At 57.5% G+C, this 24238-nt stretch overlaps 3 protein-coding genes and 1 long non-coding RNA gene across 16 annotated transcripts; 2 read left to right on the top strand and 2 right to left on the bottom strand.

The window, feature by feature from the left end:
* The first annotated feature begins 1231 nt into the window (after positions 1-1231).
* Positions 1232-7605, top strand: LOC148757809 (uncharacterized). Of its 2 annotated transcripts, none has more exons than XR_016021801.1 (3): positions 1232-1575; positions 4307-4368; positions 7153-7605. It is a non-coding gene; the product is annotated as an uncharacterized LOC148757809 (long non-coding RNA). The 2 variants fall into 2 exon arrangements; XR_016021800.1 differs by lacking the exon at positions 1232-1575 and adding an exon at positions 3126-3247.
* Positions 7606-8347: 742 nt separating this feature from the next.
* Positions 8348-13365, bottom strand: ISG20L2 (interferon stimulated exonuclease gene 20 like 2). Of its 2 annotated transcripts, none has more exons than XM_019711182.3 (4): positions 13112-13365; positions 11692-12522; positions 9698-9898; positions 8348-9084 (listed from the first exon to the last, which is right to left on the bottom strand). In XM_019711182.3, the coding sequence occupies exons 2-4, from the start codon at positions 12406-12408 to the stop codon at positions 8971-8973; spliced, it is 1032 nt and encodes a 343-aa protein (XP_019566741.3). In that variant the 5' UTR covers positions 12409-12522; positions 13112-13365; the 3' UTR covers positions 8348-8970. The 2 variants fall into 2 exon arrangements, with proteins under 2 accessions (XP_019566741.3, XP_019566740.3); XM_019711181.3 differs by having other exon boundaries at positions 13105-13365.
* Positions 13366-13447: 82 nt separating this feature from the next.
* Positions 13448-19190, top strand: METTL25B (methyltransferase like 25B). Of its 10 annotated transcripts, none has more exons than XM_019711163.3 (8): positions 13448-13808; positions 15747-15871; positions 16102-16209; positions 16581-16722; positions 16958-17101; positions 17537-18018; positions 18377-18561; positions 18882-19190. In XM_019711163.3, the coding sequence occupies exons 1-8, from the start codon at positions 13698-13700 to the stop codon at positions 19001-19003; spliced, it is 1419 nt and encodes a 472-aa protein (XP_019566722.2). In that variant the 5' UTR covers positions 13448-13697; the 3' UTR covers positions 19004-19190. The 10 variants fall into 10 exon arrangements, with proteins under 10 accessions (XP_019566722.2, XP_019566721.2, XP_019566720.3 ...); XM_019711162.3 differs by having other exon boundaries at positions 13466-13808; positions 16017-16209; positions 16660-16722; XM_019711161.3 differs by having other exon boundaries at positions 13472-13808; positions 16057-16209.
* Positions 19191-19516: 326 nt separating this feature from the next.
* Positions 19517-23487, bottom strand: MRPL24 (mitochondrial ribosomal protein L24). Of its 2 annotated transcripts, none has more exons than XM_019711165.3 (6): positions 23344-23487; positions 20692-20935; positions 20523-20618; positions 20241-20344; positions 19851-19981; positions 19517-19747 (listed from the first exon to the last, which is right to left on the bottom strand). In XM_019711165.3, the coding sequence occupies exons 2-6, from the start codon at positions 20872-20874 to the stop codon at positions 19611-19613; spliced, it is 651 nt and encodes a 216-aa protein (XP_019566724.2). In that variant the 5' UTR covers positions 20875-20935; positions 23344-23487; the 3' UTR covers positions 19517-19610. The 2 variants fall into 2 exon arrangements, with proteins under 2 accessions (XP_019566724.2, XP_019566726.2); XM_019711167.3 differs by lacking the exon at positions 23344-23487 and adding an exon at positions 23210-23337.
* Between the last annotated feature and the right edge of the window lie 751 nt (positions 23488-24238).

A 24238-nucleotide genomic window follows, 5' to 3' on the forward strand; every position in this document is an offset into this window, starting at 1 on the left:
AGGGCCTCACCCTGAGCCGTGTTATTGCATCTGCTGGGTTGGAGAGTTTGTTGGCTGGGAGTCATGTAGAAATGAAACCCAGGTGGAGCTGGACCCTGGGTCTCTGCCACTCCGTGTAGGGGCAGGAAAGAAGGCAGGACTTGGACAGGGGTGGGAAGTCAGAGTTGAAGAAAGGAGTTGGGAATGTCCGGGCCTCCCTGAGCCCTTGTTAGTATTCCACTCGTACAGAGTGGGTGGGCGCATCCCCGTCTGGTCTGACCCTCCTTCCCGATGGGAAGGTTCCGTTCCCGTCTCCCAGCCCTTTTCCAATCTGGTAAGGCCTGGCTCCAAGTCTCCCCAAATAACTCTGCCCTTGCAGCAGGATGGATGGGCCTTAGAGGAGAAAGAGTCTCCGGCAAGCCGCAGTGCGAGCTGGGAGCCAGGGCCAGAGAGCCAGAAAGGAGGCACCAGGGAGAGACCCTGGGCACTAGGGGGGGTACGGCTAGAGAGTCTGGGTGACCAGGGGAAAAGGGCCAGTTCCAGCCCTGGCATGGGGGGACCAGTAGGGTCAGAACCACAGAGTGGGAGGAGGGGCTGGCTGCAACGCGAGGCGCTGTAGGACCAGAGAGGACCACACAGCACCCAGACTGCCAGGGCCTGTTCTGTTCTTGGCTCTGCCACCTGGCTCCCAGCTCCAGCTGCCAGTGTTCTCCGAGGGCTGGGCCCGGGCACCGAGGGGGCAGGCTGAGAGGAGAGAGAGGAGAGGGAGTACCAGTGGCCACTGACTCTGTCTCCGGAGAGAGCCCGGCTCTGCTGGCCTCTTGGGGGCGGGGGCCACCAGTAGTCATTGAAGAGCCTGGAGACCCGCATAGGGGCTGCAGCTGCCGCAGGCACCTTGTTCTCTGTCCTTGGGGTTTCTGCTTCTCTGTCCCTCTCCTGCCCCCACCACCCACACTGGGGCTTCTCACCAGCTGAACACTGAGGCGGCGGTGGTGGAGGGTCACCTCTTTCCCCACTCAGTGTTCTCTCTACTACAGCGAAAGGCGCCAGTTTGACTCCCCTTCTTCTGAGCCTCCCCACTTCTTGGAGAACCTCCAGCATGAGATGGGGGTCCATTGTGTCTGGACTATTGGGGGAAGCTGCCAACACCTGAAGCGGGACAGCCTGGGCCCCTTCTCCCCCTCCTGAAGGACCGCCCAGAGCAGCAACGCCTCCTGCAGTTGAACTCCCCTTGGTTTTTATGACCCAGTGACTGGGGCCTCTGCCACTCCCACCCCCTGCCCTGCACCGGCCCCTGAACCCCTGGCAGCCCAGGGCAGGGGGGAGAAGGCTGTAGCTGTGACAAGTTTGGCAGACTGGACACCCAGCTTTGCACGGCAACTGGGGACAGTGGTGAAGAGCGGCAGTCTAGCCTCGACCCCTGTCTTGTTGCCCAGGGTGCTGGGCCTGGGAGCCCAAGCCCTCTTCCAGCTGCCACCTCTCCCACCCTCTGCGACTGGGGAATGGAGGAAGAGCAGGGGTCCAGGGAAGCCCTCCCCCATTGAGATGAGCTGGAGTTTCTGGAGGAGGAAATAAATCAGCAGGGCTGCAGACGAGGTGGGTGATATGTTCCTCCTGTAGCCCAAACTGCAGAGGTGGGCACTGAAAGAGGAAGGCCAAGGTCCCAGAGAGGAGATGGACGGTTCCCAGGTGTGGGCTCTGAGGTTCTGCCAGGGGTCAGGGTACGAGGGGCTCAGGGTCAGCCTCAGGGAGGGCTCAGCTGGCTTTGGGAGAAGTCTTCAGGACTCCTGAGTGCTTCCACTCCCCTCCTCTCTGGCCCCCGATGCAGCAACTGTCCCCAGACACAGTGGTTGGCTCCAGCCTGGCTCCTAGGGGCCTATAGAAACCAGCTGTGCTAGCAGCTCAGGGAAGGAAGCTGGGGCCCCAGGACGCAGGTAATCAGGAACAGCTTTGCCACCCCAGGGCCTTTCCTGCTGCAGCCCCGGCACAGCGGCCAGACTCCCTGGAGACAGAATGAGAGGTGCAGAAGGATTTGAGCGGGGTGGGAGGCCCCAGCCGCCTATCATGAGTGGGTAGGGCATTAAGAAGGGGGTCTGGCCCCCTCACCAGGCGAGGGCCTTGTCCTCCCTGTGACCCCCGCCGCCCCTCCTCCAGCAGGCCCCCCTGACCTAGCCCTAATGGCTTTCCCTGGGCAGCCCGAACAAAATGGGAAAAAGATGTGTGAGGTGGGAAGCTCTGATTTCCTTTCCCCTGCGGGCGCCAGCTCTGGAAAATGTTAGCTGTCAAAGAAAGAGACTGAACAGTCTCCCCGCCTCCCCCTGCCCAGCACCCCCTACCCCGTCCCATCCACCAGGGTCCCTCAACCTGCCCTCATTCCCAGAGTGCACCGGGCTAGGGCCAGTGAATCTCAGTGAGCCAGGTGGGCACGCCCACTGCCCTGAGCAGCCCCCCGCCTCCCTGGCCCGTGTCTCTTCCACCAGCCTGGGGAACACATGCAGGCGGGAGCTTTGGCACTTGGGGATCCGCAGGGACATGTCCCTGGGGATCAAAGGAGCCAGCAGCTCCTAGATTCCACAGCTGCCAGCCTACGGGCCACGGTCTCACGCCTCCTAAATCCCAAAGCTCTGGGACTGTTGGCCGCAGGTTTCCAGATGCTCCAGGTTTTGGGTCAGTCAGTCTTCCCACTGAGCTGGAAGCAACTAGCCTCGAGAGGGAGTCGTCCTGAGTCCAGGACACGGGGTGGACCCTTGTCGCTGCTTGCGGACGGTGGTCTCGATGGACCGTGGCCTCTTATACGCTCCCTGACGCCCTGGAGCCAGGCCTCCAGGAGCCCCAGGGAGTTGGTTCCAAAGCTGGGAGGAGGCAGTGCCTGCCTTGGAATGGACAGTGTGTGGGGGTCGGGTGGGGTGGGGGTTCTAGCCTCTGAGGAAGGCTCCAAGGCTGCCCTTTCCGCAGCCCCACCCCTTTGCTCCTACCCAGCTCCACTCCCCTTCAGGAAAACTTCCCAGCTCTCCTCAGCCTCAGGCTGGATTGCCTGCCTCTGCCTCCCTGTGGGTCCTGGGTGTGGGCCCCAGCTCCCACGGCAAGGCTCTCTGCCTTCTTCCTCCTTCGGTCTGGATTGGATCCGTCTCATGGAATCTTTCCAAAGAAGCGACCAAACAGGATTCCACAGAGTGGAAGGGAGTGAGGGCCTGGCCTTCGCGGAGGCTACCTGTAGCCAGCAGATGCCAGTCAAGTTGCGTCCTGGTGCTGCGGAGCTCGGGACAGGGTGAGGGCCGGGCACAGGGCCTGAGGGAGGGGCATGCCTCAGAGCCCTCCCTGCCAGAGCGCGCCTCTGCTGCTCGGTCCCTCGGCTCCCAAAGCTTTGCTCTTAACACTTCACAGTGGAGTTTGGTTGGGCCTGGAAGGGGAGTAAGGTGTGCTTGCCTTTCCATGCCAAATTCTTAAGAACACCTTTTCTGTCCGCCTCTCCCCCACGCCCACCTCTCTAAATCCTATGCGTTCTGTATACCCTTTCAAAGAAAGCATGGTGCCGCTAACTAAGGCTAGAAGCCGAAGGCATTAAAAGAAAGAAACAAGACCAGTAAGTCAGCACAACCAGGACGGGGCGGGCAGAGGGGGCAGGGCGGGGAGTGGGAAGGCCTTGCTCACCATGAGCCCTGCCCTCCAAGTGCCACTACATGTCACTTACCCACGTCATCTCTGCCTGAGCAAGACCATGCTACCTGTTTGCCCAGAGTCTGCAGCACACATGGGTCCCCCACTTTTGAGGGCATATGTACTCCCTGAACACTCTTTGGGGGGCCAGTGTGTACAGGCGCTTGGGTGGGAGTTGAAAGGCCAAAGATATAGGCCTTGATTTAAACACTTGTCCAGGGATATACCCATCAAAGATCATCTGTGTATGTCCCCAGCTGGGCCACTTACCATGTCCACTGCCTTGGCTCCTGTCCCTTGCCTAGGTCACAGCAAGAGACGGCATGACTTCTGTCCCCATTCTCTGCCCTCACAGCAGCCACGGGGAGTCCCTTCAACTGGAAGTCAGTTCCCACCAGTCCTCTGCCCAGATGGCTGCTCCCCGCTTCCCATGAAGCCCTTGCAATTGCCCCTGCGGCTGTCACGGCTGTTACACGCCAACCTCTCCCCCGCTCTCTGACCCCTACTGCAGCTCCCCCCACCCCGCTTACTCTGCTCCAGCCATGCTGGCCTCCTTGCTGCTTCCGGAACACACCAAGCACACTTCTGCCTCAGGGCCTTTGCACCTATCACTTTCTCTGGAATGTTCTCCCCCAGATTCTCATATGACTCTTGTCTTCACTTCTTTCAGGTCTCTGCTCAACCGTCACCTCCTCAGAGAAGCCTTCCTTGAACAGCCATCTAAAATCTTAGGTACATATGTCGCTCCCTCATCCCCTTACTTTTCATCTCACTCATCAGCCCCCAAAGGAAGGGAGTCCCTGGAGACTTTGCTGGCCTACAACGCTGTCTGGTGCATGGTTGGGGCTCCATAAATATTTCTTGAACAGACGAATGAAGTGTCAGTGAAGGACTTCAGCCAAAACCAGTGATTGAGCCTGGAAGAAATACTTGGGTATCTTCGTGAGTACTCGTTTGTGATCTGGTCATTTAGTTAGCTGTCCTTCCTAGGTGCATGAAAGAGGTACTCGGACAAAGGTCAGGTCTGAAAGCGAGAGGGACACAGCCCTGGCCGATGCCGAGACCGCTGGCTGGGAGGGCTCAGAGCTGTCCATGCTTCTCAGTGATGCCTCAGCCACCCTCAGAAGACCCCGGCCCCCAACCCTTTAAGGTTCAGGCTATGTGCTTATTACATCCCCTCATGCCCCCTGTGCGTCTAACCCAGGCTCTGATCTACCTGTTTCTCATCCTGTGGCCACCTGGGGGCCTCCCCACAGCTCACTCAACAGCTTAGCCTCTCAGGAACTGGACCCTATCCTTCAGCTGAGCCGATCGGACGCTCCCTGGGGACCATAGCTGGTCCTCCCGCAGCCGGCGCAGCCCCAACCATTCTGCATTTGGGCTGCTAAATGATTCCGGGGAAACATGGTGAGCAGCCTGCAGTGCCCCTGCAGGTTCAGGTTCTGGCCTCAACCAGGAACTCCGCTGTCGCTGACGGCCTTCCCTGGGTTCTCTGAGCTCACTCTCCCATCTTCTCGGTGGCCCCAAACTCTTTATTCTTTCCAAGTTTCTGCCCCCTGGCCTCCCCCTCAAACTCAGCAAATGACTGCCTCCAATTTAACAAACAATCAAGGTCACTATCCCACTGCCCCGCAGGAGCAGCTCCAGCTGCCGACCTTTCCTCTGTCCTTTCTGTCCCAGACCGGGGGTGCCTACTGCTGGCCAAGGCTAAGCCTGGGACCCCTCCCCCTACGCCTTCTGGACCCACTGTAACCTGCCCCTCCTCAGCCATGTGCTCTCCTGGCTTTGCCTGTCAGCACTTCAGGCTTCTCGCTCCGACAGCGACCCTCATCCACGTCTCTTCAGAGCCAAGAAAGAGCAGTGGGCACCCCCTTCTCTCCAACCCCCACTGAGCTTCTGCCACTCTCCCCACCCCCACCCCGACATTGCTCAGATGCAGGGCACCAAAGGGCTACAACCAACAGACCCTTCTCTTTGCTCTCATCTTCCCGCCCTCTCCGTGGTGTTTGACACAATCTCTGCCCTTCTCGAAAGTCTCCCAGGTCGTCCTCTTCCTCCTGCAGCTTGTAAGGAGGTGTATTTCCCGAGACTGATCTTGACCTTCTCTTTATATGTATAAAAGCCTCATCCCACTGCTGTGCCGTTGTCTCTAAGGCTTCGTTTCCAGCCTCAGCTCCCACTCTAAGCTCCAGTCTGGTGTCTCCAGCTGCTGGTTGCACGTCTCCGTTGGCTTTCTCCAGGCAGCTCAGTCAGCCCAATCCACACCCACGTCACCTTCCTCAAAGACCCGCTCTTCTGCCTGCCGTATTCTGCCCTGGCCAATGGCACCTCTGCTGTCCACTGTAATTCCACGCCCACCGTTAGCCCTCTTGCCCTGACCTCTAGTCTTGCTGATGCCATCTCCTCAGCCTTCAGATGCCTCTTCCCACTTCATTTCTCCAGGCCCATGTCATGGCTCATCCAAACTATTCACAGAACTCACCCCAGGCCCTTCTGCAGCCCAGTTTCCATCTGGCTGCCAGAACCATCTTCCTGATACACATCTGACCACATCACTCCTGCTTTAAACCCCAGTGACTGGACAGCCAGTGCCCTGGCATTGGCTCACTGGTTTCTCTTCTCCAGGTTGCTGGAAGCAACTCGGGGGCAAAGAACATGCCATCACCCGAGTGCCTGGCACAGAGGGTGCTTCATGACGGAGAGGAAGGACCCGTATCCCCAGATACGTTGAGCGTTAACAGCAGAGTAGGGCAGTTGTGGGGAGCAGAGGTCTCAGACGGGCTGACTGGGCAGGGCTGACTGCCAGCATCACCGACCACCAGCTCTGTGGCCTGGGGAAGATTTCTTACCTTTTCCAGCCGCAGTTTCCTCAACTGTCTGATGAGACCACCACCTTTCAGAGAATGGGACAAGGTACCTCAAGGACTAAGCACAGTGCCTGGCGCTGGCGCTCAAATAGTTGTCATTGTTGACAGCCATCACCAGTGCAACATCAAGGTTAGAGAAGAATCCAGGCCCTTGATGCCAGAAACACTGAGGCCCCAAGCAGCAGTGACTTCATGTCACCAATGTGTTTAAGTGGCAAAACCAAACTTAAAACCTAGTGTCAAATGAGGCACCTTGCCGTTCCTCTCCCGCTGCCTGGGGTACATAAGCCCTTCGTGAACAAGACAACCATACATGGATGAGCCTGGCGTAGAGTACGAGCCTGTCTGTCTCGCTAAACGGACTTGGGCTGGGCTAGTGCCTTGGGGCGACGTCGTACAGTCCTGTTGATGGTTCCTATGGTCAGCCGTCCTCACGTTACACTGGGAATTAAACGATTCCCCCTTGGAGCCTTCACTAGGTCAGTACTTCCTGAGGGCGCCCCCTATAAGGACCTTGAGTAAGGAAACGTTAGACTACCAAGTGTTAGGTGAACAGTTCCCACACTGTGTGCTGCAGGGGACCTCAGCGCTAGAAAACGTCATTAAGCATGAGGAGAATGTTATGAGGACACCTTGTGTTTTGTTGCAGCATGTGCTCCTCTGAAGGCTCTTGGATTTAAAGCAGGACTTGCTGACAGGAATTCAGACAGCCGTCTGCGATGGGGGTGGTCCATCAATTGGATGAAGCCAGGACCGGGGGACAGAAGCGTGGAGAAGGGACTCAAGGACGAGGGATCCCCAGGCACCCTTGCAGGAGGAGCTGGGCTCTGCCAGCAAGTGGGATAAGAGAAAACAGTGAGGAAACGACTGCAAGGTCTTCTGCTCCCCACATTCTTCCTGGTGAGTCAAGTGAGCTCTTTCCAGCGCTGGGCCGAGACCAGGGGCTGTTCAGAACATGTGGTGGGGGGAGGGATGGAGCATAAAAGGCAGGTGCTACTTCACCAAGGCACACAAAGCTAGGTTGTTTCAGCAACAGGCACCCTGAAAACTGAACTCGAATGAGAAGTTCCAGCTCGCTGATCACAATGTAATAAAGACTGACTTTTATGTGTGTCATCTTGGGTGTGGACTTTCTAGATTCTTCCCACCTAGAGGTGTGTAAGGGCGCCTGGCACCTCTTTGTGAAGTGTCCTGGACGTTTCCTGTTGGCTCTGCAGGAACCAACTTGTCAGAGCCCAACAGCTGTCTGTGCGAGCAGGTCCTGTGGCGCAGGCCACGACAGCGGCCGTGTGGGTCCAGTGGCTGCAGAAGTCCCCTGCTTAGGCAGCCACGACAGTGACTCCGGGCCCTGGAGCCAAACTGGCCACTCAAGAGGGCAGCAGTCCCGGTGTCCAGTCTCAAGACAGGACACCGACAGGACGCCCGACAAGGTCAGGCCTGTGACTCACCCGCCCGAGACCCAGCAGTGTGTGTACCACGGAGGAAGGGCAGTGGGAGCTGCCAGGCCAGTGTCACTGAGCACGCTGTGCCTGCCCCCCTCGCCCACTCAAGTCGCTCTGGTCACAGACCCTACCCGTGAAGCTGCTTGTGTGGCCCTTGATTTGTCGTAGCGACAGGGACGAGGCACCAGAGCACAAGCTGCCTGATGATTTCCAGCGAACAAGGGCTGTTAGTGCCACCCGAGCGTCTGCAAGCCCCTTGCAGGACAGTCTACAAGACCTTGTGACAAAGCGATCCAATGTGAACGCAAAAGGAAAACCCCACACAACTATTTCTCCATTATAAAAAATTTTCAAGGGAGTAATCTGAATTTTCAGAGGCTTGCTTTAGCAAAGTAGACTAAAAACCATTAAAACACTTTTTCTTTTTTAACCTACCAAGTGGGATCTAAGTTAAATAAACCCTCGATTGCTTTAGGAGATTGCTTTCCTCAATCAGAAAAGTTGACTTCCACGTCACACACTCTAACCCCAAGAGCTAAACCTCAGCAGGGTGGTTCCTCTGGGAGTCGGGGTGGGAAGAAAGGGGTGCCGTGACCCAGGCTGGATGAGACTCTGAGGTACGTAGTATGATCACACGGCTTCTCACCCCAACAGGGTCCTTGCGAGCGTGAAAGAAGGTGCTGTTAATCACTCAAGAACAAAGGGCGTATAGGGGACATGGAGCCACCCTAGTGGTAAGGCCGTTGGGGGACTACATTTCCCAGCATGCCCTGTGGCTAGCACCATTTCAGAGGTAAACAGTACAGGGCCCCTGTGGATAGGGACACACCCTCCTTTCAGGGGACACTTAACCCGACACAGGACACAACACCCGAGGTGACGTTTCAGTGGGTATTAGCATGGGGTGGTGCCTCTGTGCCAGCCAGGCTAGCTGTGAAGGTGCGGAGCTGGTGGGGCCGCCCACTGCCCACGGCTACTCCCGCTGTGCCGGCGGCTCCTGCCCATCACCGGTACCCCCACTGCTGCTAGTCTTTTGGGGGGTTTTGGGCCAGGTACTCTTCCCACTCGACTTCAACCAACTTGTACAGCTCCATGGTGGCCTGGGCGTCCTCTACAGAGGAATGTCCACTCTTCCCGACCTGGATGGGGCAGGAAGAGAAGAGCATGAAGCGACAAGAGACCGTGTTCTCCCTTCCCGGCGGCTGCCCGGACCCTGTGCTGCTGCTCCTGCAGTCAGTGGGCTGAAGGCAGGTCTACGGCTCCTCTGATCTCCAGGGGTCAGTGCTGGACGTCCTGGCTACTGCCTGCTCTGTCCACATTCTGCAGGACAACACCCGGGGCACAGCCGGGCCTTCTGAGTCGCCGTCCTCCCCAGTTCCTTAACTCTACGTACGACGTGTCACCCCCTCACCAGGCAGGCCACCACCTCCTCGAATGCCAACGTGTGAAATGCACACGAGGTTCCTGCACCCACGGTGGGGCCCGACCAGCACCGCTGCCTTTCTCCTCTGCTCGGGCTGCTACACCCGCCAGGGCTCTTCTCCCTCCAGGTGCTCCAGACACTGACAGGCAGAGGACACGACTGCTCCGCTGTGCACTGAAGCTACCGGGCCCTCAGACCAACGTGCTCCCGTAAGAGTAGCCCGCCTGGATCTCTCTACGACTGAAGGAACTCTGGGGCCAGAGCCCCGAGAGGCAGCAAGCATGGCTCCACTGCAAGCAGGGGACTGGCAGCATTTGCGGACACGCTACCTGGATGTCCCGGTTGAGCAGCTTCTTGGTGAGATGCTTCAGAGACATGGTGGCATTCTCCGGGCAGTCGGCCTTGCGGTTGAGGGGCGGGATGTGGGAGGTGTCGCGGGTGAGGGCCTTGGGGTGGACGTACTGGAGGGCCTTGAAGTCGTTGTGGACAGCATGCCCCACCACGATCTTCCCTGTGAGTATCTTCAGGATCTGAAAGCAGCGCAAGGGGGTGAGCAGGGCTCGGAGGCGGGGCCCTGCTGCCCAGGTCCTCCCAGGCTCTCTCCAAGAGCCCGCCTGCCGCGTCCTGAAATGCCCCCCGACCTGCTTTCTTCCACCTGCACTCCATCTCCACTTGAGGTGAAAGCAGACTTTTCACAGCGTAACGCTGTTTGGCCTGATGTCGCAGTGGTTCCTTCCTCACCTGCTCATTAATTTCCACCCGAATGACGGCTTAATTTACCCCCAGTCCCAAGTCACGCTCCCGTGTGAGATGTTCATGTAACTATCCAGTGCCGTTCCGACTTGCTACATGAAGTCCTTTACCATTATCGTTACGTGGCCCTAGGGACAAAGCTGGGACAAATGGAGTCACGATGGACTCTAGGGCGCTGATGCAAGCCCCCCAATTTTATGCAAACAGATACGGATTTTTCTTTTTCGGCTTTCATCAGACTCTCAAAAGGCCACGAAAGGTTAAGAAGCACTTATGGACTAAACTGCAGACGGAACTGGTCAGGTGACCCACGCGTGTGCTGCTTTAACGGTCAGTCCTGTGGCTTTCTAGCGCCTCCTGCTCATAACCAGAGGGTACCTGCCAGCTGTCCAGGAACCTTCCTCACAGTAGACGTGAACCAAGTAACCTCTCACCATTTCAGCACCTCAGAGTATGAGGACACCCCACCAGTGAGGACATCCAAAGGATACGCCATGGACCGTGAAGCCACAATCGTGCACAATCAGGGCAGGGCCTCCCGGGGGACCCTGGGAAGGGGCCACACTCACCTGGATGGCTTGGTCCCACACCCCGGCGTGGGCACTGGGGCAGTGCGTCAAGCGAAAGCCACGTGCAGTGCACCAAGCAGGTATTCAGCGGCCGACTTCACCTGCCCTTTACTGTCCCCCAGCACAAAGCCCTGTGAGAGCTGAGCAGACCCGCCCATCTCCTGCCCACCACGCCTCTGCCGGCTGTGCCCCTGGTGACGGGGCATTCTCCCACTCTTCCTTCCAAGTTCTTTCTGAAATGCAACTGTTTCACCTCTGATGAACCTCCAACGGACTGTTCTGGCATACAAGGAATGATTGGAACAGTGTCTAGAGAAGGTGAAGAGTGTGGAGCTGACATTACAAGACGTAGGCCACGGGCGCCCTCTGGAGGCGTCCCAGGACCAGCCCGCCACCCGCCTTCACTCCCTTCATCTCTCCTTTCCTGCAGTTCATTGGCTGTGCTCCCAGGATCCCGCACAGGGCACAGGAGCAGGTCAGCTCGCCATACCAGCCCTGTGTCTTTTATCCCCGCCACTGCAGGCGACATGTCCCACTTATACAGCTAATGCCCAGCTTCTTCTGTCCACACCCTGCCCGCTTCCACACCAACTGTTCACACCGCCACAGGCTACTTCTGGGTTGAGAAGCCCTTTCTTCCTCTGTTCTGTCCTAGGCTCCAACTGTACAAAGCGTTCCCACACTGAACCCTCTTTCCTGGCGCTGATGCCCGCTGCTCTGTCCCTCGCTGCCTGTCACTTCCCTACACAGCTTCCCAGTTCCCCAGATTAGTATCCAACTCGGGACCTAAAATAAGTCTGAGCCAACGAGGTTGGTTCCATCAGCTAGTTTGACCTTTCCAGACTTTCACCACTCCCTACCTGTTCCAACAGGGAGCCTCTTCCTCACCTGATATTCCACTTCCTACTTTTCTCCCTCCACAATCCTTTGGTGCCTTCCCAGGGCGATAGCCTTGGCTGAAAGCGACGTGGACCTCTCCCCACCCACCCCGCGCCTCTCACCTGGCTCCGAGCAACCTTGAAGGGCGTAGCATTCACCATGTGCTGCCTCCGGATACCACTCCACCGGGTGCGGTAGTCCACGATGTGGCAGGGGGGAAGGACGTACTCGTCGTACAGCACGTCTCCGCTGTAGTTGACGATGCTACAGCGAGCCAAGGAACTGACATGTCCCTTGGGTCCTGTGCCCACCATCTCGCAGTCAATCGCCACCATCTTCGTTGGCACCTTCTGGGATGCTCCAGAGCATGTACTCTCTGGATGCGCCTGGGTGGAGTTCTGGGCGGCATTCTTCTGGGGGCCCTTCTTCCGGGGGCGAGCTGGGTGGCTCTTGATCTTCGGAAGGGCACTCTGGAACTCCCCCAGCAAATCGACTGCAGCCACAAGAGAACCAGCCTTCTGCGAAGGGGCAGGGGTCAGCCAAGGCACAGTTTTCTTGTCCAGGAACTGCTCTGTCCCACTGCTGGAGGCAGCGGTCTTCTTCTTTTTTGCAAGGGGAGGGACCTTCCAAGTGCCATCCACCTGAGGGCCTTCCCCTTTCTTTGGAGGTTCTGAGTGCGGCTTCGGCACCTTGTTGGGGCGCTGGTTCTTTTTGTTGAGAAAGCCTCTCCGTTCCAAGAACCGCCGCTTCTTAACAAATTTTTGGTGCTTGGCATTCCCCTCTACTGCCTTTTTGGGGGGAGGTTCGCCAAAATCCAGGTTGAGCAGTAAGGTAGACATGAGGACGGTGGCTGGCGGGTCAGCAGCGGGGAAGCGTGGCTTACGGAGGCAAGGGCAGACGACTCATGCTCTGCCGAATCCCACACACCAACACGGGGAGGTTGGTAGCATGCCCTGGGGAAGAGAGTGAACCTGATAACGGGGCCCGCCGGCGCGGGAGAACAGCCAGACCCATCTCTGCAGGACTCAGAGCAGCCTCCCGCATGGAAGGGGACGGATCTGCAGTGTGAAATGACGGAAGGAGCACGGTCTGGGCCAGGAAACCCCCCAATTCACCAGCCGTGCGGTCTTAGGAAGGTCGTTTCCTTTCTCTAGGTCTGTGAACTGAGGGGGCTGGAGGGCCACCCAGCGTGAACTCTGAGAGTCTGGGAAGCCAGAAAAGACGAGCTCTACCTCCTGCCCAGCGAGGGGACGGCTAAGTACGCCCGGAAGCCGCGCCGCGCAGGCGGAGGCGACCTGGGGGTCGCCCAGGCAGCCCCCGCGCGGGCCCCACATGCAGAGATGCAACGGCAGGGACCCCTTTCCCTCGTCTTCAGGTGGAGGGCTCTCCACGTGCGCCTCACCCACGTGCAGGACGCGCCCAGGAGAGAACCGCCGACAGCACGGAGCGGCAGGCGGGGAGCCGGGGCGGGGACGGCCTACGCCGGCGAGCACACGGGCGCCGGCCGCGGAGCCCACCCCCCGCTGCCCACCTACCTCCTACCTGGGCTCGCTAAGGCCGGAAGCGCCCGGAGCCGGATGCGGAAGCGCCGACGAGGCCCGGGCCGGCGGCCGGTGCGCGCGCTCCCGCTCCCGCTCCCGCTCCCGCAGCGCCCGCGCCTCCAGGAGCGCGGCCCGGGGCTCGGGGCGTGCGCGGCGGCGGCGGCGGCGTTGGCGGGGGCGGGATGCGCTCCCCGGCCCCCCAGCCCCGTGGAGATACAGCTCGGAGGGTGTGGGGAGCCGGCGACGGCCGAACGGGAACTGCCGTGCGCCGGGGCCCCGGGCCTCACTTCCGGGAGGGGCGGGAAGTGCAAGGGGAGGGGCGGGGCCTGGGCGCCGTTGCCCGGCTCGGCGGCGTCACTGCCCCGCGCCCCGCCCGCTCGTCTCCGACGCCGGGGACGTCGCGCGCTGTGACGTCAGGAGGGCGCCCCGGGTTGCGACCCCCACCTGGACCCCCGGAAGGCGGCCTCGGGGGCCCGCGCTGAGCGCCTTCCTGCCGCCGCGCCCGCAGCGCTGAGCGCCGCCTGCGGTGCCGACCCCGCTTCCCTCCTCGCCGCGTTCTCGCCCCGGCGCCGCCGGCTGCACCCCGGATGCCGGGCGTCTCCGTCCGGGGTCTCTCTTACGAGGGGAGGAGGCAGCTGGCGGTGAACCTCACCCGTGTCCTGTCGCTCTACCGTCCCATCCTGGACGCCTACATCATCGTGAGGCCCCGGGGGTGCGGGCGGGCTCCCGGTTGTGCGCTTGGCTAGGGGCCCACGACGGGGGGAATCTGGAGAGGGAGCTTCTGACCGCTTTTCTCCCAGGAGTTGGTCAGTCTCTACGAGGAGGGGTTAAAACTGGGCGATCCCTCCCCCCCCCCTTTTTTTTTTTTTTTACAAATGACACAAATGTTAACATTTCTAACATGTAAGGTGTTTTCCTAACCTTTCCAAATCCAGAGTAATAAAACGCGTGGACATTTGAGCCATGCTCAGCTACGTGGGACTCGCCTGAGAACATGTGAGGGGTTCCAAGAACCTACATGTTCGTTCCTTCACGCTTTGAATAAATCCCTAGTTTTGAAATGTAACGGAGCGTCCCAAGTTTGGAGTCAGACAGACTCGGTCTAGAACCCTGCCTCCCTTACTGTGCTCACCACAGACATGAAAGAAAAATTCCTCCTCGCCCCATTTTCTGGGCTGTGAAATGGATCCCTGTTTGCAGGCTCATTGTGAACAAGAAATGAGATGCTGTGTCAATGGCACCAGCAATCCGCTGGGTTTGGGCCCCCAAATCCAGAAGCCATCCTCGATTCAGCTCCTCATTGATCTACAGTCCAACCTTTCAAGTCTCGTTGGCCCCCTCTCCGGAGTAGATACCAAATTCACCCGTTTGTCTCCATTTCATTGCTGCCACCCTGGGCCACGCCACCGTCTCTCTCCCAGATACTTTCTAACTGATCGCTTGTTTACTTCAGTCCCTACACACTCAGTTCTTCAGAAGCATCCAGACTGATGTCTTTAAAATGTAAATCTGATCATAACACTCCCTTGCTTTCTAGGTGCTTTGATGAAATCCTAACTCCTTACCTTCACCCACAAAGCCCTGGGGGAGCCCGTTCTCTCCTGCCTCTGGAACCCCGTCATGTTTCACTCTCTCCCACATTGTCCACACTGCACCTCCACGGGCCTGACCTGCCACAAAGAAGGCAGGCCCCTGGGCCTTGGCACTTACTGGTCTGCCTGGAATGCTTTTCCTCCGCAGAAAGGCAATGGAGTACAGTGGTTAAAAGCAAGAATTTCAGAGTCAGGTTGATTTCAAACCCAGCTCTGCTGCATATTAGCTTATAGATTTGGGCAATTTACTTAATTGTTGTGTGCCAGTTTCCTCATCTGTAAACTTGGGGATAAACATGGTATCTATCTTATAGGATTATTGGGGGGGGGGTGAATTGTGTTAATCCATGTAGAATGTTTGGCACAGTGCCTGGTATATTAAAGTACTTCATAAGTATTTGCTATTTATTATCTGAATTGTTTCACATGCCTGTTTCCTGTTCATCATTCAAGTGTCAGTTTGTGTGTCGACTCCTCAGGCAGTGTCCCCTCATTATTCTCTCCAAAGTAGCAGTTTCTCACCCTCTCACCCTCCACCCTTAGTTTGGCACTTGATGTTACCTGATTTTTTTTTTTTTTTTAAATGTAAACTGTGCAAGAGCAAGAGTCTTTTTGTCTGTCTGGTTCATTGTAGCCCCTGAGTCTAGAATAGGGAAAGCGTGATACCTAATCCAAGCTCCAGAATTTGTGTTGAACCAATGAATGAGTAAAAGTACTTTCAGGCATCTCACGGGTCTGGCACGTGTAATGGTAGGTTAGTAAATGGTAACACACTAACACTGCGTGTTAGTCACTGGGGTTGGCGGTGACACCCTCCCTGCCCTTAGGTTCAGTTGAGTGGAGAAAACACACATAAGTAAGTGGGACCCTGCTGAAAGGAGAGGTGTGTCCAGAATGCAGTCTGGGCTCCGAGGAGGGAGGGGGAAGCCAGAGCAGGCTTGAGAGAAGAGGGGACCTGCTGGCTGCAGCCAGTCGCCCTGTGCTGAGAGTGGGTGGGAGAGAGTGGGAAAGGTGTTGCCTATTGATGGCTTCTCCTGTCTGCAGGAATTCTTCACAGACAACCTGTGGGGCACACTGCCCGGCTCATGGCAGGAAGCGCTGGATGGACTGACACCGCCACAGCTGGCTACCTTGCTACTGGAGGTGCCCAGGGAAGGGGAAGTGGTCAGGTATGGTGGGCAAGGGACCCCGTACTGGGGGGCTCGGCACTGAACCCCAAAGCCTGCCACTGCTCAGAGTCTCACAGGGGCTTCCTGGGCTGTGCACTTGGGACGCAATGGGACTTCACTAGGGGCCTGGGCCGGGCTATCTCAGGTACAGGTCGGTGTGGCCACTCACCCTGCTGGCCCTGAAGTCCACAGCCCGTGCGCTGGCCTTCACCCGGATGCCTGGGTTTCAGACCCCCTCCGAGTTCCTGGAGAACCCCAGCCAGAGCTCCCGACTCACAGCTCCATTCCGAAAACACGTCAGGCCCAAGAAGCAGCATGAGATCCGGAGGCTCGGAGAGGTGAGATGGCTGGGTTTGGGTGGTGTCTGGGAGCCTGGGTGCGTTACAGAGATGTGTGCACCTCGTATCACCTGCCGGACCCCAAGCCCCGGAAGTTCCTTTCCTTGGCAGGCATACGAAAATCATCTCGAGGCTGGTTTGGGGTGTTTTTGGGTTGGCTGGTGGCTGTGTGTGGATTACTGTCTTGTTCCTGTGTTTACATCCTTATCTGCTTGTGGCTTCACAGTGGGGCTCTTGTCCTTGTTCTGTGGGGAAATTGAGAGGAGCAAGGACAGTAGCCCGAGCCTGGGGCCACCACCCCCGTTTTGCTTTCCCTGTCTCATCTCTTCCACGGCACCTTCCCTCTACCCCTCTTCCTCTGCCACCTGCAGCTTGACCACCCTCATTACGGGTGAGGGCCCCGGGGATGAGAACCAGTGGCCAGGCGACCTTTGTTCCCTCCTCTTTCAGTTGGTGAAGAAGCTGAGTGACGTCACGGCCTGCACCCAGGTTGTGGATGTGGGCTCAGGCCAGGTGAGCCAGAAAGACCCCTAACGTTCTGGTGGTTTGAATCGTGGGGATAGAACAGGTGGAAGGCAGGTTGTCAGGCCCCAGACCCAGGGACGCAGGTGCCAGGAGTGGGGAAGTAAAAGGCAGAATTGAAACCTTCTGGGGGCCTGGGACCCAGATGTCCAGGCCCCTGATCGAGAAGGTGACAGTGGGGAAGAGCACCGAGCAAGGCTGTCTACCCTCCCTGCATTGACTCCAGGGCCACCTGTCCCGCTTCATGTCCCTGGGGCTGGGGCTGAAGGTGAAGAGCATCGAAGGGGATCAGAGACTGGTGGGGAGAGCCCAGCACCTGGACCAGGAGCTGCTGCAGACCCTGGAGAAAGAGGACAGGAGGAACCCGCAGGTAGGCCAGCCCTCCCGCCGGGGCCACGTTCCCTCTCGTTTCCACGCGTGAACCAGTGTGGTCCCTATTTCCGCTTCCCTTCTCCCCGAGTCCCCCACCTGCCAAAGCCTCTTCAGCTCTTACGGCCCCGCAGTTACAAGTGCTGTCCACACCGCCACGTTCTTCTCACAACCACTTGTGAAGTGGTCATCAGGTCTTAGACTCGTTGTAAATGGGGAAACTGGGACTCAGAGATTAAAAAACTTGCAGTTAGTAACGATAGACCCAGAGTTTATCTCCTGCCCTGGTTCACGGTCCAGCTCTCTCTCACGCCCCAGCTTTTTTCCCCACCTGCCTCCCTGGGAGGGAACAGGACAGACCCTTTCCTGCAGCCTGAGGTGGCTTGGGGACAGCCAACAGGCTTGCCACCTGCCTTGTCCTTTCCTGCCTCCACAGGGGGTGCAAGCCAGCCCTCGCCGCTCTCCACACCACGTGGTTCGGTGGGTAGACCCCACGGCCCTGTGTGAGGAGCTTCTGCTCCCACTGGAGAACTCGCCTCGGGGTGGGGCCCGCGTGCTGCTGACAGGCCTCCACGCCTGCGGGGACCTGAGCGTGGCCTTGCTGAGGCACTTCTCCCGCCCGGAGGTGGCGGCCCTGGCCTTGGTGGGTTGCTGCTACATGAAGCTGAGTGACCCTGGAGGCTACCCACTGAGTCAGTGGGTGGCTGCGCTGCCTGGCTCCCAGCTGTCCTACAGGCTGCGGGAGGGGGCCTGCCACGCCCTGGAGGAGTATGCGGAGAGGCTGCAGGACGAGGCCCCCGGCCTCCGCACCCACTGCTACCGAGCAGCCCTGGAGACTGCCATCCGTGTGGCCCGGCCTGAGCTGCGGCGGCCGGGCGTGCAGGGGATCCCCAGGGCCCACGAGATCAAGATTGAACAGTGAGACTGGAGGGGGGGCGGGGGGAGGTCTGATCCCCCCCACCTCTGGTTAGCGCGTCAGAAAGAAAATCAGGCACAGTTTCTCAAAGTTCCTTTAAAAGGGAGTTGTCACTCTTTTATCAGGAGACCATCAAGATTTTTAAGTGCTAAGAGTATGGCTGAGTGATTGGACCGATCTGGCTGAAATACATTTGTGGATCAATCTGCCATTGGACAGACAGCTCACAGCCAGAGAAATGTTTAAAATGCAAATTAGGGCAGCAGATCAAGTGATGCTGAAATGACATCAGGAAGGGCCACTTAGGAGGGGGAGGGGAGGTTCCCCAAACCAAACTGAACGCACGCGGCTGACCCACAGGTACGTGCGGCGCGGACTGCAGCGCGTGGGGCTGGATCCCCAGCTGCCCCTGGATGCCGCTGCCCTCGGAGCCCAGCAGGCCCAGGAGAACCGGGTGGTGGCTTTCTTCAGCCTGGCTCTGCTGCTGGCCCCGCTGGTGGAGACACTGATTCTGCTGGACCGGCTGCTCTACATCCAGGAGCAGGGTGAGGGTGACCTGCAGCAGGGACCCGGGCCCATGGGCTCCTCCTCCAGGCCCCACAGGTTGTCACTGGCTGGCGATTGTCAGGCCACCTGCTTCAGTCACCAGTGGGACGGGAGTGGGATGCAGGGCCTGTTCAGGCGGTCTCTGGTGTGCATCCCTGGGGTGCATTGTAAGCGAGCTCCCCAGCATTGAGAAGCTCCTCCCATGTTCCTGGTCCCCTGGGGCCTCCGTGTGGGAGAGGGGCCATGCCTGCCTGCAGGCTGGGCCAGAAGTGGGGCTCGGGGCTCCACCTCTCCTTCTGAGCAGCCCTCCTCCTCCCAGGCTTCCATGCTGAGCTCCTGCCCATCTTCAGCCCCGAACTCTCGCCCAGAAACCTGGTTCTGGTGGCCACCAAGCAGCCCCTGGGCCAGGCCTTCTCTGTTCTGGAGACTGAAGACGGCTGAGGCAGGCCGGGAAGGGCCCCGTGGCGCCAGGATGTGGCAGAGCATGTGTGTCCCCAAGAGCCAGCCCCCTGCATCGTCCCTGGGACCCTGGGTCCCCACAGACCTCGGCTTCATCCCCTCTCCCTCCACGTGTTAGGTAATGCCATGTAAGAGTTTATTTTTAATTTATTAAAAAAGAAAATTGCAATCTTTCCTTCCGTTTTTATTAGGCACAGAGAAGCATCTGCAGACGTGCATCCCCCTCCCCTACTGAGACCCTGCCGAGGTGTGACATTAGGGCTCACGTCCCCATCCCCTGCCCTCCAAGACAGACGGTGCTTGTTACTCAGAGGTCCCCACTGGAGGGAACCTCTCCCACTCGGTTTCCACCCTGGAATCTGCAGGCCATGCCCTGGGGAGGTCCCCACTAAGGCTCGCTAACTTCCATCCACGTTCTGTCATAACATCAGGTCACAATGCCCCCCCACCACTTCGGTCCTTGAAACAAGCACCAGGCCACCAGTAGACAGCTGCTCACACGGCAGGACTCAGGGCTCTTTATTGATGTCTGAAGAAGAGGTGCCCAGCCTTCAAGGCTACGGCGTGCGGAGGGACTGCTGCCCCAGGTTCAGTACCAGTAGACTTTCCTGTGTCTCCGAGTCTCCTGGATCCCCATCGCCTCCATCACCTCCTCCTCCAGGGTCTTCAGACGGGGTACATAGGTTCTTTCTAGAGCATCTTCCACTGACGTGTCTTTGGGGCCATCTGTTGAGCCAGAGGAAATAAGAGGGGTGGGAGGGACTCTTAACACCGCCCACTCCCAATCTTACCACCCCACCCTGCCTTCCTGCCCCTCACCCAGCCTCACCAATCCATGTTTCAGGGATGATGCCGTCAGCTCTGGGAAATTCAGGTTTGGGGATAATTCTTCCTGATCTTGTGGAGACTCGGACCCGCTCTCCTGCCTCATTGAATCTCCACTCCACCTCAGTGGATTTCCTAGTGGATAGAAAAGGTGAGCCCGGCCTGGGAGCCTATCTCCCTGCCGCCCTCCAACCCAAAATTCAATGGCTGAAAACACCGAGGTCCCCATCTTGTTTCTCTGCTACCTCTGTGTTGGGGTTGCTGACTGGCTCATGTCCATGAGATGGCCCCTCCCTCCCAGTTTCCAGAGCATCCAACCCGGCATTCCCCTTGCATAGTGTGGTTGACACCTGTGGACTCAGGGTGGCCCCTGGCCAGAGCCCCATGTGCTTGCCTGTCCACAGGATCCACAAGTTTGACCTGGTTGTGGAGCAGGGGTGCTTCGCTAGGGACCATGTTTCCCCGGTCATCCTTGGTCTGGCGAATGTAGCGGAAATGCTGTCCAAAAGGGGGGATGTCAGAAACCTCGGGGTGTGACGGGGACTTAACCTACCGCAGCTCAGCACCCAGCCCCGGTGGAAGACAGAAGGTGCTGTCGTCCCATGTCCCCTCCACCAGTCTCCTGCCTCCCTGATGGCACAGACGTCCCGGCAGCCCCTCCTCAATCCTCACTCACGGTGTTCAGTCCCTCCACGACCACCCAGTTTCGTTGCCGGATAACTTGAACGACCTTGCCTTGCTTGCCGGCATCTTTGCCTTCCAGGACTTCCACCTGCGAAAGGCACGGAAGTCAGGGAGCGGGTCCTGCCAGGAGCGCCCCCGTTCACCCCGCCTGAGGTCCTCACCCTGTCCCCACAGAACAGATGCCAGTCTTCATCAGAGATGGGCTCCACAGCCACTGGGCGCCGCCTGGTCCCCGGAGGGTTCTTCCTCTTGTCTGCCAGGCTGCCTGGGCGGCTCATCCCGTAGCGGTAGTTGGGGGGCAGCGTGACCTTGGACGCCAAGGCCAGCAGGACAGAGAGACGCATGGCCGGAGGCTGTGCGAAATCCCCTGGCCAGGGGTAGACCCAGAAACCTTCCTAGTCAGCTCTGGGTAGACGGAGAGAAACAAGGGAGCAAAAAAGCAAAGGGAAAAACGTTTTTTTAAGCACTTACTCCACTGCTCAGTGGCCCTCATCTCACTGAATCTCCACAAGGTGCTGTCTTCACTTTACAGATGAGAAATAGCGGTTAAGTGACTTGCCCATGGTCATAAAGCTACTACGGGGAGAATCAGCCTTCACACCCACGTGTAACTGACTTCAAAGTCCAAAAGTTCCTTGAGGACAGGGACCGAGGTAGCTAGCTGACCCCTGAATCGGCAGGTCCCAGCAGAGCTGCCTCATAGCAGGTGCTCAATCAAGTCATTAAATAAATGCACGAACAGCAGGATAGGAAGGAAACAGGTAATGGGATGAAACACTGGCACAAGGCCCAGGTGCAGGCACTTACACAGTCAAACGGAACAGAGACAGAAACGGGGACCGAAAGGTTCCTACACCACTTCCAGTGCCCATCCCGTCAGGGAAAGACCAGGCCTCCCTAACGTAGCCCCAGGGCCAGACTTAGGCTAACTGGGTCCTAAACGTCTCAGCCAAGTATCTACTAAGCCTCCCAATTTTGGATGGACTAGATCAATGGGCGAGTGGTGAGAGAACTGGGCACAAAATAAGAGCTTCCATTTAATGGGCACCACCTCCCTGTCACGTGCCATGCTGAGTGCTTCCTGTGCCATCTCATTTACGCCTAAGGACAACAGCTGAAGAGGTACCATTAATCTTGATTGACAGCTAAGAAGGAGCCTCGTTTCAAAGTACAAGCACAGCGCACTGTACTGGCCTAAAGAGCTCTGGGCTGGGAGTCAGATGACCTGGGTTCCAGTGCGGCCTCTCCATCTCTTACTCTGTGACCCTAGGCCACTTCACTTCTGAGCTGTTTCACCGTCCAGAAAACTCTACAGGGTTGCTGGTGTCATTCAAGTGACTTAATATTTCAACAAAGCGAGGTACAGAATAATTTGAGTAGCAGTATCCCTTTGGAGTAAATTTAAAAAATATATATTCTGGCACAGGCGTAAATATTTACGGGCAGGAAATAGGAAACAACTGAAGTACTTGTTTTGGAGAGGAATTGTTTGGGAGGGCTGTTACTTTCCACTTCATTCCTTGCCATAACGTTTCCTTTTTTTTTTTTTTTTTTAATTTATTGGGGTGACAATTGTTAGTAAAAATACATAGATTTCAGGTGTACAATTCTGTATTACATCATCTATAAATCCCATTGTGTTCACCACCCAGAGTCAGTTCTCCTTCCATCACCATATATTTGATCCCCCTTACCCTAACGTTTCCATTTCTTAACCCTGTGCATTAAAAAAACAAACAAAAAACCCCGGCTTATCTGAACAGTGAGATATTGTGTCATTTTTCATTTTTATACTTCTCAATATGGAAAAGGCCTAATGTTATTTCCAATTAATGCTGGTTCAATGTAAGGGCCTCAGTGTTCCCATTCAGACTACTACGTGACAGATGTATTGCTGGGAACGTCACTGTCACTGTCATTTGATCTTCCCTGTGAGGGAAGTGGACAGGAGACGAGGAAACCAAGGCCTGAGAGCTGAAGTGACTTGTCCTAGTTCATACAGCTCTGTGGGGACAGAGTCCCAGGGAGCAGTTTCCAGGCTCTCAGCCTCATGTGGAAAGGTGCTGGCTCGGGTAGTAAATGGCCATCAGCGGTAACCAGTTAGCCATTAGCCACTGATATAACTGCCGCGGCTGAGCTGGCAAAGGCGGATTGCAGTTAGCAAGCGGGTTGTGGCTATGCTAGGGGGTCGGGTGGTTGGCAGAGAAGCGGCAGATTCCAGATCCTGTGGCTCCTGCTTCCTGTATCTCCAACGCAGCCATCAGTGAGACTATAGTGGTATGAATCTCTCATCCATGGCTGTTGGTCCTTTTTGGCCTCACCATATCCTGCGTTCTTGTGCGGGGAGTGGGACCAGGGACCCCGCATGACAAGCTCCACAGGAGCAGCGCCAGTGTAAACACCCACGACTCCTGCCTGACTCCTGCAGGAACCTCAGCCATTCTAAATCTGAACTCTGGAAATCCCACAAGCAGCCCCCTAGATCTTTTCCTTCTTTCCCTCCAAGCCCTGGCGAGGCCGGTGTCGCTCCCACAGTGCGGCTTTCGCGGCAGGCTCCGGAAGGGCCGTGCAAGGTAGTGTGGCGGTGTCTGCCTCTCACGCCCCGGCTCCAAAGGCTCCCCTACCAGCCCCTTCCCAGGCACGGACGAAGTCCAGGCCCCAGCCATCTGCAGCACCCACCCGCTCGAAGCTTCCGGTGCAGGGCAACCCGGGGACAGACCGCTGAACCACCGCCGGGGAAAAGGAAGGCCCTTCCCGTCCCCGCCTCCCGGGACAGCCCAGAGCCGCCCAAACCTGCGGCCCGAGGCCCTCACCTTCTCTATCCCCTGCGCCGCGGACATTCGGCCCGTTACTTCCTGCACGTGGGCTCCGAGCCCCGCCCATCCCTCTCCCTCGGCTTTCTGGGAAATGTAGTCTAATCGTAGAACGGAAGCTCAACAACCAACCTAGCCTCTCTGCATGCTGGGAGTTGTAGTCCGCCGCTACGAAGCACGCGGGAAACCGGAAACTGGGTGGGTAAGAAGTTAAAGAAGCGTAAGAACAGCGCGAAGCACATCGGGAATCGGAGGCAAAGCGGGATAGGCTGCCGCACCTGACACATTCCTGCACATGCTGTGTAGGGGCTGCTGGGAATTGAAGTTTCTAGGGACGATGGCTCCATTTTCTAGGTGATTGTGGCTTCCTAGTCAAAACACGGGGCCTCCCTTTCCAGGCAAGGCTCCACACCCGCCCTCTCCGTTGAAAGGGTCCCGGACAGGTTAAAAAGCTCCTGAAGGAAGGGATGAAACGTGGGCGCTTCCAAGATGCCAGTCATTGATCTAGTCACAAAATGTCAAATCCGGTAGGAACCTGGAGCGATCTAATCCAGCTGTTTCACTTGACTCAGGGAACCCTGGGAGGTTTCCACCCGATCAACCCCCTCGTCCCTAATCACCAGTGAAGGGTGCCAGCAACCCCTAGCTCTAAACTTTGGGGGGGGGGGGGAGTCAAAGTTGTTTTTACAACTAACCCAAATACCCCCCCTTCCACGGCCATCGTAGGCGCGGCTGACACTGGCACCCTCACACTCCACTTGTGGGCAAGCTTTTCTTTAACCTTCCCAGGTGCTTATGAGGGGACCTGTGTTAAACAGTGGCCGGGAAGAAGTAGAATGAATAGTGTAGTTTATTCTGACTTTCCTGCATAGAATTTTGGCTATTTCTAACAGTC

Source organism: Rhinolophus sinicus, chromosome 7, assembly GCF_057876585.1.
Source record: "Rhinolophus sinicus isolate RSI-liver-muscle chromosome 7, RSI-T2T, whole genome shotgun sequence".
Taxonomy (NCBI): domain Eukaryota; kingdom Metazoa; phylum Chordata; class Mammalia; order Chiroptera; family Rhinolophidae; genus Rhinolophus; species Rhinolophus sinicus.